At 31.1% G+C, this 20,068-nt stretch overlaps 2 protein-coding genes across 2 annotated transcripts; both read right to left on the reverse strand.

Moving 5' to 3' along the window:
- Positions 1-503: 503 nt before the first annotated feature.
- Positions 504-9,267, reverse strand: LOC125062348 (ras-related and estrogen-regulated growth inhibitor). Its single transcript, XM_047668196.1, has 5 exons — positions 8,956-9,267; positions 4,071-4,127; positions 3,290-3,363; positions 2,386-2,562; positions 504-1,442 (listed from the first exon to the last, which is right to left on the reverse strand). Exons 1-5 carry the CDS (start codon positions 9,041-9,043, stop codon positions 1,209-1,211), a joined length of 630 nt encoding a protein of 209 aa, XP_047524152.1. The 5' UTR covers positions 9,044-9,267; the 3' UTR covers positions 504-1,208.
- Positions 9,268-10,788: 1,521 nt separating this feature from the next.
- Positions 10,789-18,685, reverse strand: LOC125062347 (protein GPR107). Its single transcript, XM_047668195.1, has 12 exons — positions 18,404-18,685; positions 18,216-18,326; positions 17,855-18,015; positions 17,483-17,613; positions 17,314-17,414; positions 17,149-17,244; positions 16,570-16,853; positions 16,322-16,439; positions 15,865-15,995; positions 13,430-13,571; positions 13,174-13,322; positions 10,789-12,769 (listed from the first exon to the last, which is right to left on the reverse strand). Exons 1-12 carry the CDS (start codon positions 18,488-18,490, stop codon positions 12,679-12,681), a joined length of 1,602 nt encoding a protein of 533 aa, XP_047524151.1. The 5' UTR covers positions 18,491-18,685; the 3' UTR covers positions 10,789-12,678.
- Between the last annotated feature and the right edge of the window lie 1,383 nt (positions 18,686-20,068).

A 20,068-nucleotide genomic window follows, 5' to 3' on the forward strand; every position in this document is an offset into this window, starting at 1 on the left:
TTTAGTCTAAACACTCAGTTTACTATATTTTATAATTATTGCATATCTCTTATAAAAATGAGACTGTATATGTTTTACACTAAAATTAATGTTATAATATGCAGAATTAACTATAATAATCATCTGTTCTTGAAGTAATTTCCAAAAAACTTAAGAATATTTATCTTTATGCGTAAATTATTGACAAACATATTTAAGTATTTATATTTTTTAAGTGTTCCAGGACTTACAGCACATTACAATCTTACTTAAAAAATTACGTATTTGTTCGAAAAGGCCATCACAAAGCTCACTATTAATAGAAGAATATAATAATTCTCTATAACTATCATAGACTCTTAACAAATAAAAATGTAGACGTCTTAAAATAGGAAATTTCGTTTAAAATCCAGTCTGATCTTTTCCATACAAAATCTATCAGAAATAGTTTAGTGGTATAATGTAAAATCGCTTTCAATAAAAAATTAACATCCATATCCAACATTTTGTATTAGGTACGCATACTATTATAGCATGTGTATTTATTCTATATGTTATTATTTACGATTTTAAAGCTAAAAATATGTATTTGTCAAATTGAGTACGTAATAACGTAAAGTATATATTTTAAGGTATTTTATTATAATATTACTAAAAGCGATCGTGATTTCACCCTTTATCAAAAGGGTGTAGTCACGGCTATCTAAAAAATCGAACAAATGCAAGAAGTCGGACTTTATGACTTTACAGTTCATATACATAATTACATTCATAACTACTATAATAATAAGAATCTTCTAAATAAATTTATTGTAGGTCCCGATAAACACCACGTTAAATCCGCACTTAAAGCTGTATAAACTAATGACAATATTTATTGCATTTGGCTTCTGCTGTCTTCATTAGTAGTTATACCGCCTAGTTCTCGTGAAATACAAGCCTTAGTTTATGTATGATTTATCTCTAAAAGAAGAATGTTCTTTGTTCAAAATTGGTCTACAACGATACTCTGATGTACTCACTAATGCAAACATCATCTTTCGTTTCGTAGGTATAGAACATCAGTATAAAAACTATTAAAATCTGAACGAATATGAAGTCGTTTAAAGTCCGTAAATAAAATTGATGGTTCCTCACATTTAAGGACACTCGTAAGGACACTCATAAGGTGTAGCGTTTCATCAAATTAATCTAGTATTAACTAAAATACACTAGTTTAGTATATTATACTAGTCTTTTGGCAAGGCACTGTCGCTTTTCCCTCGAGAGTATACTCTGTATGCGGTTTTCGAGCCCAACATCCGATCCAGCAGGCTATGCTTCGCTCTCCGACGATGCGTGAGTACTTCGCGACACAGTTCGTGGAAAACTTCACCAACTTGATTCACTTGTTCCGCGGCAGCAACTTCGGCGAAACTACACTCGAAATCTTTCGCCAGGATTTCGCCCTCTTCCGGGCTTACCTGGAACATTAGAAAATATGCATTTGATCATGTCTAAAGAATTGTAAGCGTTACAGCTTAATTTTTTTTTTATTGAATAGCCGAAGGGACCGTGACAGACCTTATAGACTCCAAAAAAGGTTCGCGTCGTTTCTGTTAACTAATGCTTCTAGCATATATTAACGTAGATTCTAAAGTAATTTTTAGGTTTTTACGCTTGATAAATGAAAATTATAAGAGTAAAAGTTTATGTAACTTTAAAATAGCCGAAAATATAAATATAAAATAATATACAAAAAATTCAAATAACCATTATTCATTCTACTGTACTTAAAGTTCACATAACGCTTTCACAACCTTTACCAATTGAGTTTCAATTGTTAGTTTTTTGAGTATAAATAGTTTTCATTAACATCGAATAGTCTTCTCTATAATCCTGTATCTCACCAATGGACGGACACATTTCTGTGTCTCATTCAATGTATATGTCACCGTAAAATTGTAAACACCGTTAGATTGTAATCTATCTCGCGAGATTATAAACTGTCGAAAGATTGTGAACCTCAACGAACTGCTTACAATTTAACGTATTATTATTCGGTAGTTATATGAATTGTTGGAAAGTAAAATTAATCTGTAATTGACCAAAGAAGTTTGAATGATAACTAAGTTAGTGTAGTACAATCTACCGAATAATACGTTAAATTGTAAGCAGTAAGCTGAGGTTCACAATCTTTCGACAGTTTATAATCTCGCGAGATAGATTACAATCTAACGGTGTTTACAATTTTACGGTGACATATATATACAGGACCAGGCCTCTAACCCTACACAAACAGCTATTTCGCTGGGAAACAAACACAGGACGGGTTATACGTCTCAGCGTTAGCCAGGGTAAGTTCGATGTTATAATTGTAAACAAGCACAAAATGTTTGATCTGTAGTTATTATTACATCCACTCACCTGTCGTAAATGCACCATATCGGCTTTATTTCCGACCAAAGTCAGCGGTACGTCCGGCTGCAGCCGCTGTTTTGCCTTTCGTACATAATTAAATGATTCCCTGTCAGTTATTGAATACACGAGAAATAGACCATCTGCCCACTGCGCTATATCATTGCCCGGTAGCTCATCAGTGCTCTGTAATAATATGTTTATACCTTAAGAGTATCGTTAATAATATTTTTGTTTATTATTATTAGTAGTATTTGCGTGCGACCCTCATGTCTGAGGTATTAGGTTCGAACTCCGGCTGTGCAAAATAATCATCATGAGTAAACCCAAATGCTTTAGACCCAAAAAATCCGAAAAATAAGGCTGATTATGATTTACCTATTAGAAAAACAAATGATAATGAAACAGATACAGAAATCTGAGGCCCAGTCCTTAAAAGTGACAGTTGTTTTGTTAAATTCACTATTAATGACGTCTAATCTATACGTGAAAACGTAATTAAGAAAAACAATACCGACTTTAAATAACGGTCAACTGAATAGTAAAAATGCATTGGTAACTAGTAAGCCGATTTTCATGACACTTGAACGTTTCCGTGTACGAAATTTAAAAATGTGATTTAGTTTTAAAGGTTTTTGTGAAATACTAACATTTACACAATTTGCCGCACCTTCTTGTAAGTCTAAAGAGATCACTCAAATATTATCGAATTGCAACGATATACATAGAGGTGATATACAGGTTATATAGGTAACAATTATTGATTGACGCCGTTCGTACCTATGGTTTCAAATTATATAGCACTCAAAAAATATGTATGAAATTTAACTTTCTTACAATTTTTATTTCTATTATAGTAGAACTTATATTTAAATTTATTAGTTATTAGAATTATAAGAAAAGTTTCATGTACCTTAGGACATGTGTCGAGTATTTCACACAAAATCGGTTCACCGTCCAACAGGGCTTCGTGTTTGTATTTACTTTCTGGAAAAGAGAGTATTGTCTATGGTTATGTGAATACTCATTCAAATAAAACTTCTTTAGTGGATATAAATAGGAATTTGTTCCTCCATTCCGTTGTAATAATACAACTGAATAATAATCCTTTAAAGATTTTTATTTATATTACATCATTTCAAGCTGCCACTCAAAGAGCCTTGTTATAAAACTTGAACTAAAGACGTGTGTTGCCATGGTTACGATGTCTTTCCTACGTGAAAAAAATGATTAATAAACAGTAGTGGAGTTACTTAGTGCACTCACAAACTACTTTCATTTGTTTCATATATTTTCATACTAAAGTAACTTACTACATTAAGTAAGATTATATTTCTAAACTTTTTAAATCGACCGAAAATTAAGTCAAGTATTATTTTCGTTATTTCTTTTTTTATTTATACTGCGTTGCAGTAATACAGAAATACATTACAATTAAAATAATAAAATAAAAAGGAGGGAAACTGGCGGCCTTATCGCTTTCGAGAGACCTCTTCCATGCAACCACTGCGAGAAAAAAATATTAAATTAGATAAACTGAGCACAAGAACTGCAAAACTACATAAGATATACAATTCCTTAGATAATTATAATGTATTATGTATATCAATTGAATCACATTTGTGATTCAATACAAAACCAGTCTTTGATTATAAATACTAATGAAAAATAGTTACGTTGTTATATTAATTTACCTTGTTGGTGATCGTATTCTCCAATATATCTCTTTGTTAAGAATCGTACAGTAAGGGCTGAAAACAAAGTATAAATTATAAATCAACATTAGATATATTAAGATTGTTGGCAGAAATTGGCAGCCATTACTTTATGTTGTATATTTTGGCTCTTGTTTGTTGTGCATAATCGACTATTATTAATAATATGCTGTCAACCATTAAATCGCTTAGAAATATTCACTAGATGCTGTTTGTGAACCATCCTCAATTGTATCATATGTTGTCTAGTTTTATAAACATAAATCCTGTTTATTTCATCCAATAAAGGAACGTGTCCTTTCCTTGAACTCTACATATTGGTAACGTTTTGTCTAAGTCTAATTGAGACGTTGTACCCTCACTGGAAGACAAATATTTTAAATAATAGTATAAGATCCCGCTATACAACGACCTTCACCGAGATGCTTATTTAATGAAACTTATTTTATATTTAATTTAATATGTCAATAAATACAATCCATATGGGTTGCCTAGCAAATTTCAGTCCAGAGTATGTTTAATTAATATTTAAAAAAAAATATTTTTTTTATAATTTGCATGTAGTACATTTTTTGAACTTTTTTCAAGCAATATTTTTAATCAGGGTAGTATTATATATGTATCACTAAAACCTTCTTTTATACTAAAGATGTATATATACTTTAGTGTCACATAAAAAATATACACATAAATAATTAATTGATTAAAAACAACCTAACTTTTGCATATTCTATGGGCTTCATACTTTCGATTGGTATAGAATTTATCTAATAATCATACCGGTGAAATGTTTAAAAAAATTTTTTTTTTTTAAATTAATTAAAAATACTCTGGACTGAAATTTGCTAGGCAACCCATATGGATTATATTTATTGACATATTAAATTATATATAAAATAAGTTGCATTAAATAAGCATCTCGGTGAAGGTCGTTGTATAGCGGGATCTTAGACCATAACAATAATGAAAAAACAAACAAATATCATGGAACATCAAATAAATTTAAATCTAGTTTCGAGATCTGACCAATTTGAAGGGACTGAGCTCTGGAGGTGAGGGGCTATTTTAAAAACACTTAGTTCATGGTTAATATATATATAAGAAACATTACACATTTGCAATAACTTATGTTTTTAACATTCTGAGTTGTTTCATTGTCCGCGTCTAGAAGAAAAGTAAATTTTTTATAACAGAAAACAATCATTTTATATAAAATTTAAATTCAAATATTCGAAACCAAAAACTTTTTAAAAACTTCACATTTGACAAGTGTTGCTTTTGCATTTCACAGGATTATGACTTATTAAATTTGTCAATACTATCCCTGAAGTAAATTAGACTTAAGGGCATTTTATACTGAAATAAACTTTAAGCGCAGCCAGAATTTTTATAATTGAAAACCACTAACGCAATTTTTGTTTGGTACCATGAAAACTGACGTGTCTAGGATTACCAAACCCACATTCTTCAATGTCTTTCGAACGCAACGTCTGGTTTATTTATATTAATGTGAGCAGGAACATGATAGTATAAATAAATGTCGAATCTAAAACATAACCGTTGATTCAATTAACACTCGAGTCGATTACTATCTAGAGAAATAGATTTAAGTTTCACAATCGTAAGTTCGGTATTAGTTATCGTTAGTTCGTAGTGCAATATATATAAAAACAAAAAAAATAGAACAGTATTTGTGTTTTTGTTCAACTTATATACTCGTATATCTTATTATATAATATCTCTATTTATACAAAATTCTCGTGCCACAATACTCGTTCCCATACTCCTCCGAAACGGCTCGACCGATTCTTATGAAATTTTTTATGCATATTCAGTAAGTCTGAGAATTATGACTTGAACTCTCAGGTTTATATAGAGAAAATTTCACAGAGCAACCTAAAAAGTTTTTATTTCGGAAAACCGAACAGTCTCTGGGGTAGCATAGCAAAATGTTCCATGTTGGTATGTACTAAAAAGGTAGGTTAAGTAATTTCACATTAAGGAGAAACGAAGTTCTCGGGGGCAGCTAGTATTAGTATGTATTTCGTAAATTAGTAAGTTTGCAATAGTGCTCAAAGCGTTAGAGTATGTTGTTCTATCTTTTACCTGATATCATAATTGTTTGAACCTAAATGGCCTATTCGGCTACTTGCAAACCGTATCCATATATCTATAATATAAAACACTGAAATAATTGTAACTGTGTAACAATGGACATTTATTTATTTTACTACCAGTTATCTGAGCCCAAAAACAGTGAAAGTAGTGGCTTCCGAAATCGAATATATTAATAATAACTAGCTAAATAAAATCATAATTGTATATAGGTTTAGTCTTATATCTTAAACATGACTAAAGCGTAACATTAATAGTCTTAACATTTTTTTAAAGCTCTGAAATCAAAAGACAGGTGAGAAGCAAAAATAACTCATGCTAGACTAAAATATCCTCTAAGAGCTATTTAATTGACAAGATTGGAAGCCAAATCTCATTATCATATACGTATATATGAAAAATATATAATTTATTATTAGTATGTACTTAAATATTTTTCCAACAGTACACTTATATAAAGGACTTAAAATATTGTGAGGTTGCGAGTTGCGTGAGCAGAAAGTGCAAGCTCTGGGATTCCCAATATGGTCAACCAGGTGAAGAATGGAAGAAGAACAGAACGTGTTTGGCATAATTAACTAAAATAGACATTTATAGAGAGAGAGAAAGAGAGATTCACAAGTTGTATATCATAAGTCAATAAGACTATCTAAAATCCAAGCATCATTAGGTTGAGCAAAAACTATGTACGTCTTTTTTACTTTTAATATCCGCAAACAATGTGAAATCACTAAATGCGTAACGGTTTAAATAACGTTTAACACATTCGCAAATACTCCTCTGAATATTTCCTGAGATATTTTCAGCACAACAAAGGTCGACTTCCGTGCCATTGCATTGTCTTCGTACGCATATTATTCTTGGCTACAAACTGATAATTTTTTTACAGTCAGCAACAGAACTTTTCAAATAATTTATTTTCTTACGAAAATCAAGGTTAGAAAGTTTAACGGGATAAATAGTATTTAAGATATTTTTTTGAATCTATATGTATTTTGTACACAACTAATGTTTTCGGATGCCGACATCTTTTGCTTGCTTGCTTGATATTAAATTAAGGCAATTCCTTCTCAGCTCTCAAAGGCATCTTCCCGAAATTCAAACTGAGTAAACGCGCGTGTGTCTTGGGTGAGTGAGCTTATAACTGAATTTAACGCGTGATTTACTGTATGAGCGCCAATGTTGACTTAGATTATTATATAAAATTCCTTAAAATGTATAGTTAAGCTTTTTCAGTAGCAAAACGATTACACAAATCAGCATAGTTCACAATAAATAATCTAATAGGAATGTACGTAGGAGTAAACCACATCGATGTATGTAATCCTATTGCAAAACACAAATGAATCTGAATTTATACTCGTTGACCCACATACATAATATCAAAGTGTATATCAATAACAATGTTGACTCCAAAATTAGACGCGAAACTAAACCGAATCAAGCAATTCTCTTCAAATACGTGAAATTAGTATGAGCAATAAGAAAGGGCGCCTAGTCTTGGGCGTAACAGCTTAAGTATTACTATTATCTTGATCTTGTTCTCGTACAACGTGTTGATTCTAAATTTTAAACCGTATTCATACAGAGACACAAAACACTAAAAGATAAATTAAAGGAGAATTTATTGCATATTGTTTAAATTTGGACTAGATACTGATTGAATAATATATTCTAAACACAAAGAACTCTAAAAAATTATCGCCAGAAAGTCAAATATTTTTTTATAATAATATTGTTAAGTTAGATTCCCGTTGTTATCTGACCTATGTACGGCGTTTTATGCAATATCCATTCTAAAAGTGTATTGTCTTATCAAGAGTCCAACCTAATGTTTGAAGAGGCAAGATGGGGTTTGTTAAAAACGTCACGTATGCTCTATTTCAAATACATATACTAAATTAAGAAACGCTGTCAGCGTTGTATATACTTTTACCGAATACAAATAAAATACGCCTTAATACAATGTTATGTAAGTAATCGAATTGTAATCATTCATAAGCAAGTAAGTACTTATTTTAAATATTCATTTGCAAATGTTATTTTTACTTATCGACATTCTTTTGGTTTCGCAATATGTAATGCCTACTCAGGCATTTCGTAACTCTCACCAAACACATATTCTACAATTGGCAAACCGTAGAAAATCTAATACTGGTGAATTGCTTGAGATTTACTGATGATCAATATTCTTTACGTTACAATTATTGATAAACCCTTTTGATGTATATAATGTACTGATCTTAGAGAACGTATTTGTATTAAAATATATAATTATCTCGATTCGCTTTACGCTTCAAACAAATGTGTTTTGCAGAACACGCCAATCATTATTAGACGAGTTATACGATCGCATTAAATTTTAACATTAAATGGAATCTGAAAATATTCAGGGCCTTGAGATACCACTTGTAGTTCATCGTTTTATTTTTATAATAGCATTGATGTCATTACAAAGCGTAGGATTATTATATTCCACACTTATATAATAATTTAGTTTACTCTTATATTAATTCATTGTATTTAAGTCAATAATGGAAGCATATTTACACCATACACATTAAACTAACCCATAACTTTTGTTCAATATACGAATTCGATTAAATACATTTACAATCAAATTAAACTACTACAGACATTGAGAAGTCCCAATAATTACACACTGTATACATACAAGCGATCTAATTTCCGGATTTATTAAGGTCATCAATTTTCACATACACCTACACTATCCAAAATAAGCACGTACCACTTTTTCCAACAGATGGTGCTCCAATAACAGCTACTTTGACTTCGGAAAGCGACGATTTTTTCCGCCTTATTCCTCGTGTTGTCATTTTCCAGCAGTCATGGTACTGCCACGCGGACGCCGAATACTCTGAGGCCGGCGATCAGCGCGCACCGCGGTCTCGAGACTCGAACCCCGCTCTTGCCTGTCAGCTAAAAATACATAAAGCGACACTGCTCTGACATCGGTTCTCGTATTAATGGGTCAAGATCTGGCCAAGATCACCCGTGCAAATAGGCATGTTTACGTCGCGGGCTTCCTGACGATCGCTGCCACGTGTCCATGGCGGTAGGCCAACTGGTGAACTTGAAGAAATCACTGCCCTTGTGTAAGGCTAATTTCAATAGATGTATACAAAACTGTACTAAAACGGCAACAAATTATATTTTTCTATATCCTTTTTTGCGATACTTGTACTTATACCTACTATAGATATTGTACTTATTTATAACTAAGGTTTTCTAAGAAATGGATCGAATGAAAACAATACTACATTTAAACAACACATTTATTTTTAAAACCAGTTATGTCCGAAACATTATTATGAATCTGCAATACTGTATTAAGGTCATGAAAATTTATAACATTGAAGAATAATTTATACAACAATTGGATACACGTTGTTGATACCGAAATAAAACTGCATTATTCCAAAACTAAGGAAGGTTAGGCCCGGGAATCTTTACGTTACAAAAGTAAAGTCCAGTGCATATTTTTTGTAACCATTACGACACCGTCGATCCGTTTATGTTGCAAATTGTAAGGTTGGAATTAATTTTGAAATTATTCCCTATCAAATAGTTGGTGTATTTGGGTACAGATTGACGGGGAAAGAACACAACTATTTCATCTACCCTTAAACGAAGAATATAAAAGGGCATTAAATATACATATTAGAATGAGCCTAATAGTCTAAAATTGGGATACTTGATTAAGTTTCTCATGTAAATAAAAATAAAGTTCTTAAACATTAAACATATACAATGGAATCTCGATAACTCCAATGTCAAGGGAACGGCAAAAAAATCGAGTTAACGAGTTTTCGACATAACAAGAACTTCGAAATACATATGATTTAACTGCTGAAATTTCGACTTCTGGCGCGATTTCTAAGCGTATTTTTCGATTTGTGGAGTTGAATTTGAATTACAATTCAACTTACGTTTTGTAGTATATATATTTTTTATGAATGAATATATCATTAGACAAAAACAATATTTTAGAAGCCCCGAACCCGAACAATCGTTTTGGATTTTATCGCTATTATTTCGGGGTATTTCAAGTAAGATGACATTATATTTAATAACTACGACTTAGTCTCCTTTTCAAAATTGGAGTTATAGAATATAAACATGTATTATCAATACTTCGTAGGGAAATAACATTTTGTTCATGTTACAATGTCAAAATAATTCGAGCTACCGAGTATTTAGGGGTTCAGCGGAAGGGATTGGCAATTTTTTTTGACTTGCACGAGGTCGAGTTATCGAGATTCCACTGTACGAGTTAATAGAGAAAACACATTAAATATTTAAAACAAATATCATTTAATCATCTAGGTAACTTGATGTACACATATGAAAGTCATTATATATATAATATATCAACTGCAATTTCTCAAATCAAGGAGGAGAACTGGTAATAAAGTCTCCGTCACTCTTTTAAAATATTTGTAAGCAACCATTACACCAGCATGCATCACATCACGTGTTAAAACAGTTAAATATTCTAATTAAATAAAAAATAATTAATATTTGTATAAAATAAGGTAATGGAAAGAATAAAAGAGAGAAATCTACTTGAAGGTTTTAATGTGAATAAAAACAGTTTTTACAATTACACATACAAAAAATATTTACAACCATTGTTACAGAAAATTCAACATAATATCCTTAAATTGCTAAGATTTTAAGTAAACTAAGCAAAAAACTTAAATCGTCATGTGTTTTGTTTCATACGTAGACACTTATCATCATTGTTTATAAAAAGCGTTAACCTTTTGCATTTCAGCTTTTCGTAAACCTTGTTTCGGACGATTTATTATTATAGGCACATTTAACAATTCCAATGTTTTATATGACATAGAGTGCCGGACAGATATTAAGGGAAATTTTAACATGTCTTAACTATGGCTTTAAATATAAAAATCCATGAAGCTTTTTAAATTGAAATTAATAATGTATGTGTAATTACCATCAATGATATATAGAATAATAAAATATTGTGTCAATCTTAAGTCATACATACGTACGTGATAGTCTGATGAACTAATTCAAATTACATATTATAATTTTCAAGTCTATTAAGTATTTTAGAAAATTCCTACAATTCTTTTTATTTTGGCTTAAAATGTCGTCAGATAACGATAACGATTTTTATTGAATTTTAAAAACCTTCGCGCCTATACAAAATCTGGCTAAGACAGATGCCGAGACTGATACAAATCACATTTTTTTGGCGGAATATGCAATACATATTGTTCTTGGACAAATTCGATAATCCCACGTCAACCTCATACTAATACATAAATATATAATGTTTTATACTTGTTGTTATATAAATCAACATTTATTATTGCTGGAATTCATAGTAAAATAGTGGATATTCATAAACCAAACCTTAAAATTATATATCCTAAAAAATTTATATAATTAAATGTGCAATATTTGAATATGGTGTATTTAAAACTAGTAAACCCACACTTACTAGTTAGTACCTACAAAAGTCGCCGTGAATATAATAATTTTGAATTACTCGAATATACATCTTAATTGTATATATGAAATTAAATGCATATTGATTCTATTGCTAATGTGATGGTCCATATATTGAAATCCTAACTACACTCTTACCGCAGTCTCAATTAACTTATAGGCTAAAGATGACATGTATAAAATCGGACTATTTCAAACTTAGGTTATTGGTAACATGGAATTTATAAAGAATATTACTACAGGCGATGAAAATGAAAGAAAGCGGTGTCGGACGCCAAGTTTAGTAGCAAAATCACTACAAAACGGTTGAATTTTGCCAAAGATACAATCCAACATCTACAGAAATATACACAAGGCAATTGCACTTTACCCGAAGGCGACACAAAATCAAGTCACCCATTTTGCGATTGGCCTTTGCATTTGACACTGAAGAGCAAAGCTTTTAGTTTTCGTAATAGGTTCCGAGACAGACGTGTATTTAATAGAAAAATATCTTGTAAATTGTGAGATGACAAAACCGATATTCCATATTGACTTATGGCAGACCAAGTTATTAAATAAAAATGGTTTCGATATTTTTTAATTGTAAGTGATTAAGCTTGAAGCGTGATGGCTATTGAGTAAAAACGTGAAATATAATTCTTTTAAAAATATCTAATATTCGGCATTACAATAAAGGCGCTTCAGCAGAGGGCAGAAAATTAATGAAAACATCCGTACTTGGCCGTAATTATTAATATAAAATATAAAGCCTGCAAAATTAGAACTAACAGCTACGAAACCCAACTTTATACCAGACTACAGTACCTAACTAGTGTAAATCTTTAAAGGATTTATACGGGATATGTCTAATTCATAGCCAAATATGTAGGTGTATAATACAAAAAAATCTAATAAGCAAGTAAGTAGATACAAATTATCTACGGTTAATGCGGTTGTTATGCAAATGTTCTATCTACTTATAATTAATTTATTCGGAATTTTCTTGCATTAATGGTTGCATATCTTCACGTCTTTTCTCTCTATTCGTGACACCGTCCAGTACTCCTATCTCTGATATCCTAAGAAATTAGAAGAGAAATTATTAAAAAGTATTTAAAATGTGTGTTTTAACTTAACTATTTGGGATTTCTGATGGGCATTCTCGGATTTATTCATTAAATTATAAGTAAATATTTCTAACCAGGTTTAGGCTTAGAAAATAAATGAGACGTTATTTAGGGATAATGTAGGAATGTAGTGAATCAAATTTTTGTAATCAGTCCAATAGTTTTTGAGTTTATTTGCTACAAACTTACGATAATGGATAATTGTATCTTTTAAAAATATTAAAAGTAATAAAAGTTACAGTGTCGATTGTCCCAATCAATGAATATTAAACAAATGACGTTTAATAAAAAATCATTTAAAGCGAATAATTTTTAACTAAATATAAATCTATTAATTAAAAATATAGAATAATTACACTTTCGGTTCGACGTCGTCGTATGTCGGTGTGAAATAAGGATTAGCTGCAGCCGGTCGGAACTTGTATCCTGTCATTACAAAGAAAACAAACGTCGCCATCTCACGAAACATTTCATCGATCCAAGAATATTGGAATGGAACTGTTTTCTGAAAATGTGAAAAATATTCATTAAATACAGTTTTTTTTATTGAGCCAATTTATAAAACATAATAATTACATCTATGTGTTAAGAGAGATATTTCATAATTCTTACCTCCAATATAGTGACTATAATTCTCGTGAAATAAATATAGCATAAGATCATCACGTAAAAATGTCTAAATAACTTTAGCTTTCTCAGATTAACAGCAGCCTTGCCGTCTGTTGTCGAAGAATCTTCCAAATGGTGTATTGACCTGTGAATTTAAATAAAAATGTACGACATATCAATTAACAAAACAAATCTTTTACTAATAAGTTGTAGTCTTAATAATATATATAAATTACGCGTCACGTTGTTTGTCCGCTATGGACTCCTAAACTACTTCACCGATTTTAATCAAATTTACACACGTGCAGTTTGTTCTAACTTAAAAGATAGGATAGCTTACATATATATCTATAATTTTACTGTACGTGTGTATTTCACTGAACTCCTCTTAAACGGCTGGAACGATTTTATAATTTTTTTTTGTATGCGTTTGGGTGGAGCCCTGAATGGTTTAGATTCACAAATCAGCCCGGCAGATGGCGCTGCAGTTAGTACTTTCATATTTTGTTTTATATCCTAATCGCTTGAAATATCATACAGTACAACGTCTGTCGGGTCCGCTAGTAAAGATATAAAAACGGTTTTCTAACGATGATTTGCTTCAAGCTTGATAAATGGATGCATGGCAAGGACCAATAATGGTCATTCCATTGGTCCCCGCCATGATTCAACTCAAGAAGTCGTCTCTACAAAGATATAGTTTGGCGATGGTTCTAATTGACCAATACCGGGCACTGTTGTTTAAAGATTTTGATTCCTTAAATATCTTGAAAGGATGAGGTAATTATGATCGTTAGTGAACTCCGGCCCTTAGTTCACTAATGTTTGATCCGTAGTTAGCTCAACTACTGGTTAAATATCCTAACTATTAGTTAAATATCAGCAAAATGCATTTTTTTACCCGTAGAAGTAACTAATGGTCAAATATAAAACCATTAGTCAAAAAAGTTAACTACTCAGTATCGGAGGGTGAACAAGATGGCCGCTGGTTGTTTATATAGTAACAGCTGTATGTCACAGAAATCAAACTATGACAAATACGTCTATTACTATCTAATGATGAAATTAAACATAGTGAGATACTTTAATGAATGAGACGATGAAGAAGACGATGATATTATATTAGAATGTGTTAATGAGAAGACCAACAATATTAAGGCAACGCCATCCGCCATTAGAAACCTGAGATGATGTAGATTTTTGTCACCGTTACCCCCTATCGAAGGGAAGTGCTCTGGATTGTTACTGAAATTGGGAATGATCTTAAACTGCCAATCAACAAGAGTATAGACAGCAGCTCATACAAACCTATTTTGCTTCATTACTAGCTACAGAACCGCAGCAGTATATAATTAAGTATATTAATAAATAATATTAACTCTAATTCATTATGTATTTTATTGTATATAATATTAACGTATAATTATTATAAGTACATTCTTTGAATAAGCTACAGCTACACATTAGTTAGGGACTTATGATATTCTTTAGGGCTTTTATTACATATGTGAGTTGGCATCTACTTTATTACAAGAATTTATAAATATAACGTGTGACTTGATTAATAAACTGTTTAATTATAACGTAAATACAAACCATTTTTAATAAAAAAACATAACAAAATTTACATGAAACCCTAAAGTAGCAATTTAACATTTTCTAATTGTTTCTTCTTGCATTCCACCTCAATTTGATGAAACTCTTTTTGCTGCTACATATATATATTGTGCCTTTCTTCCATCTGCTGCATCGCTTTTTGGTGCGCCTCCTCTTTATACAGCATGGAGTTTTGGTGGGCCTCTTCTTTGTGCAAAACAGTAGATTCTTTTTGTAGATTGCTGCAGTGATAGGTTTTTGCAGGTTAGGACTGTGTAATCCTTGAGAAGCATCATCGATTTGGCAGTCTCTTCTTTCGAAGTTAGCAGTATAGTCCCTTTAACAAAACATAAAATGTATTACTTTCAATTACGAAACACAAGATAAAACGGAATAAATAACACAAAAACATGTCTGTACTTACTTGTTTGACCGTTGGCTGTTTGCGAACATCGTTATTTATATATTTTAGTATCGCAGAAGGTGTAAACCGTATTAACACACAGAAAATCCCCTTTATATCGTGTCATTTAGATTAATTTGACACTTCAAACAAATGGTTATACCATTTTTAACTATGGATCAAAAAACTGGCCCTGAGAATGTTTTTTTTAATATTGGTATTTATTAACACTTATAACCGCCAATACTTTAAAAAATTGAAGTTGCTTAATTTCTAATTACTACCAGTAACCAATTCAAGGGGAAAGAACGCCACTCTTTTTATTCGACAACAGCAGACTTTATTTAAATTAATCATTTCATCATTTACAAGACAAGAGTATGCATATGTAGATTATTTGTTGTAGTCTCATTTGTAGATATCTTTGAATAAGACTCACCATACAACCGGGAACATAATGGCGCCACAACAGAGTACATCGACGAACATTAAAAGAATCCTCCACGCGTTATGTTCGACCGCACCTTCTTCACTTTCAGCTATTATTATCTCCGCAACGTTAGCGACCACCTTTTAAACAAAAATACCATATATCTTCATCATTCATCTTCAATATTATAATAACCTTCCAATATTAACCTAGTCTTAGATTGATTCACTTGTTAAGTTTGTCGTATTGTTATACCGGTAATCGGCCCATTGTTTAATGATTGTTTTAGGGTGACAGAAGGATTACAGTTTTATAAGAAATAGGATCTATTAAACTAAATGTTTTTTCTTCTTATATTACCAAGGAGCTTTTTAAATCCATAATTTGTGGTTTAGACCCACTGTTAAACATCTAAATAATTACAATAGAGTTACATGGTGCTTAAACTTTCTTAGAATATACATACTTGTAATGGAATGACTATCATAAATATTTTTTTATCGCGGTCTGCCAGAATGTGTTTAATAAAATTCCATCCAGTTCCAACTAAAATTATAGTCACAAAGAGCACAGCACCTTTTAATCTACAAAGATATATACATGCAAGTACATTAGAAAATTGCTACAAATTAAAATCATGCCAAATATTTTATTCAATTCATGATTTTACAATATATTTTTTATAATCATTATATAATACAATTGAATACTTACAAATGTGTTATGTAGTATAATATTGCCCAAGCTGTGACATGCTCTCCTCTTGTTTGTATAAAATGATAGTTAATTCCATGGAAAGCCAATGACATTGCTTTTAAGTAAACCAGTACACACATAATAATATGTATTCTATATACTTTGTGACGGCTTGTTTTTAGAATAAATGTCCAAAAGCCAGCGCACAAGAAAAATATCATTGACATCATGCTGTATAGTGCTGGAAGTGGCATTTCCCCAGCTGATAAAAAGTTTCCATCATTACTTTCATATATTTCTATCTGTAAAGACAAGGTTTAGGTTACAGCACCACTATCAAGAATAATTACCATATAGTAAAATTTATACTGAAACCAGGGATCACAATAGAGCCCATAATCAAAATGTCTTGGATCTTTTTATTTTAGAATTTATGAGACCTCTTGCTATTCCGCAATATATTAACAATTATGTTGTAAGTGCTTAAAAAAATATTAGGCATCAAATGTGTTGTTCAGAAAAGTCGAAGTGTGTAACCAAACACTTAGATATAAAGCCAAGTATATAGATTAATAATATTATTAAAAAAGTATTTACCAAAACATTAATAGCAGGCTCTGTTTCATGTGGACAGTTATGAAAGTACAAGTTGTACAATCCTTCTTCCTTGTCTGAAGCCACATACATAGCAAACTGTAATATTGAAATTCAGTCAAACATCTATTAGGAAAAGAACACCCTTGAGTATGAAAACAAACTTACACTTGTGTTGTAATAATCAAAGCCATTTCGTGTTTCTTTTGTTATAGGAAGAACCGCATATGAACACTGAGACCCCAATGCCTCTGTTGATTTCTTAGTTTCTATAATAAAGATTACCATTAAAATCTAGAAATAATCAGAATTTTATAGAAAATTTATTAAATATTACCTAATGGTGATCGTCGTTGTCTGTTTACAAATATATACTGTGATTGACGTTTAATTCTATCTATCGGAATCATTGACCTGTTTTGGTAAAGATGTAATGCAGTAACTTCACCTTCACATGTAATATTAATTCTGAAAATGAAATGAGCAAATTTTATTACTCATTTACTTTACTTTAAATTTTATTATTTAAAAACTTTATATGAGTTACTAAGATTTTCACTTTTTGAACATCTTTAGAAAATGAAATTATCTTTAGACATTCAATTCAAGAATAAGATATCTAGACTCTTATGTAAGTCTTACAGTGTGTACTAGTATTGTTGTGCTTCTTAAATTAAAGAAAGTTGGCACTAGTGTAGAAAAAACTCACCTGAGATTTTTAAAATCTAATTTCAAAAAAACTATAGCTGGATGATGTGGTGACAAAAGACCCCCATTATTTTCTACACCTTTAAGAATACATGTATCCGAATGTACTTCCAAGTAAGGATTAATAGCATCATTGACAGTTCTATCCAAGGTAAAACCATACTAAAAAGAAACATGCATTATAATTATGCACAAAACCACTAAATAGCAATCTGTGTGTAATAATAACATGAACAAAGTTTAAACAAATATAAGCAATTATAATGATTATAATTAATGATTTATAGTTAATGATAAGCCACATTACTTAAATAATTATTAAGATTGAAATGAAAATTATATTAGAAGACATTATATGTTACCTCGCCCAGCACTGAACCAGATGGCAACTTGAAGTTAATCATATGTACATCTAGAACACCGCCTTCGAAAAAACCAAATGTTGTCAAATCAACATAGTGACGTTCATCATCCTGCAAAAGAAGAACCCTTCAATGTTCCGTTCGCTTGTTTTAATTTACTTAAAGTAATACTTAATAATGTTACATACCACAAGAGGTAATTTGTGAATCCTGGATGAGACAGACACCACGATAGCAAAAATAACAATAAATACTTTTTTTAAGACAGAAATCATATTTCATGACTACTGCACCAAGTCAAGCTTAAAATTATAGTAAAATACTTTATTTGAATGATGTAATTTGGGCCAAGAGCAGATCACAAAAGTTTTCGAATGCTTTGATTAATAACATTTATGATTTATCCGACTAATATAAAAATGATGAAGTTAGAAGTACCAAAAAAATTGGTATATAAATATACCAACTCGGAGATACTAATACCACAGAGTTTGAGATTGAGATGACGTTCCTATCAAAAACCAAGTACCAACCTTAAACAACTTAATTACTTAGAAACGTAGACGGCCTATGGTATAGACCAGACATAAGCGTACAGCGTGTGAGATAGCGAATGATTAACATAACTTCATAATGTATATCTATATGCCACTAATATTGTCGTATTTACAGTTTAAATTCATTGAAGATTGCTTATTATTGACCAAAATACACATGCGAATGAATAATTCTTGAACAAAATTACTGAGTCGTGACAAAATAAGCTACTTACCGATGAAAGGTTATGTTTAGTTCTTTACGTTCACTATAGCTTTTACAGCCAATTATGCAACAATTCAACATAACTGACACTTTAACTACACCTCTTATAAGGATAAAGCCTTGAAATATGGGTTTGACTTGGGTAACAGATTTATCAGTAAGCGGTGAAAACTTGTTTACCACCAAGGGCTGGGTGGTAAACAAATAAAACCCGATACGCAAATAGAGACAGAAAAACTGATACTCCGTTTCCGTCGTACTTAAGTATTTCACGTTAATGCCTTCTCTCTTTAGTTATTATTGTTATTGTAGAAGCTCATCTAGTTCTATACTCTATCTACGCTTAGAAAGCTACACAGAGTATCGCGGTTCTATAACTATTACATTTTATAAAAATACTTTGTTATAGTGCTTAAAACTTCGGACCAGTATCGGCCTTAATATACAGGTTGGTCAAAAAAAAATCTACATCCTGTATCTTTTTCATAATATCCACTAGATTGGTACTGATGAGTTCTTGTGTTAGACATACTATTTATAGTTGTTTATTGAGTGTATTGAAGATAATATTAAGTTATACGATATAATTTTTTTTCAAATCATAACTTTTGTTTACTTAGGACCCCACTGTGAAAAAAAATTACTGTACCGAAAAGTGACCCTATATTAGTACACCTTTATAATCGGATTCAATAAAATGTTCCGCTTCCGAACATAACCTCGAAGAGTTTATAGCTTTGAAATTACGTCTTTTTAGAGCTTTTTCCCAAAGTCATCTTATGCGTAAATCCTTAAGAAAACTGTGATTGCCATTGTTATTACAACCGATTGCTGCGCAGCGAGGTATTTTTGGAGAGAAAATATGTTTTATCTTGTGTTATAATAATAAAGTAGGGGATTTGACGTTTGTTTGCATTTTTTATGGGTCAAGCGATACCAGCGCTACTAGTGGCAATGTTTGGCCGTTTTCTCCTCCATTGATTTTGTACACGGTTTGCTTTATTTTTAGTTCATAGATCAGTACACTTTTAGAATACTCTGTCGGTAACATAGAATTTTAGCATGTCTACTTGGTCTGTAAAACTCTTTGT

The sequence above is a fragment of the Pieris napi genome, chromosome Z, assembly GCF_905475465.1.
Source record: "Pieris napi chromosome Z, ilPieNapi1.2, whole genome shotgun sequence".
Lineage (NCBI taxonomy): Eukaryota > Metazoa > Arthropoda > Insecta > Lepidoptera > Pieridae > Pieris > Pieris napi.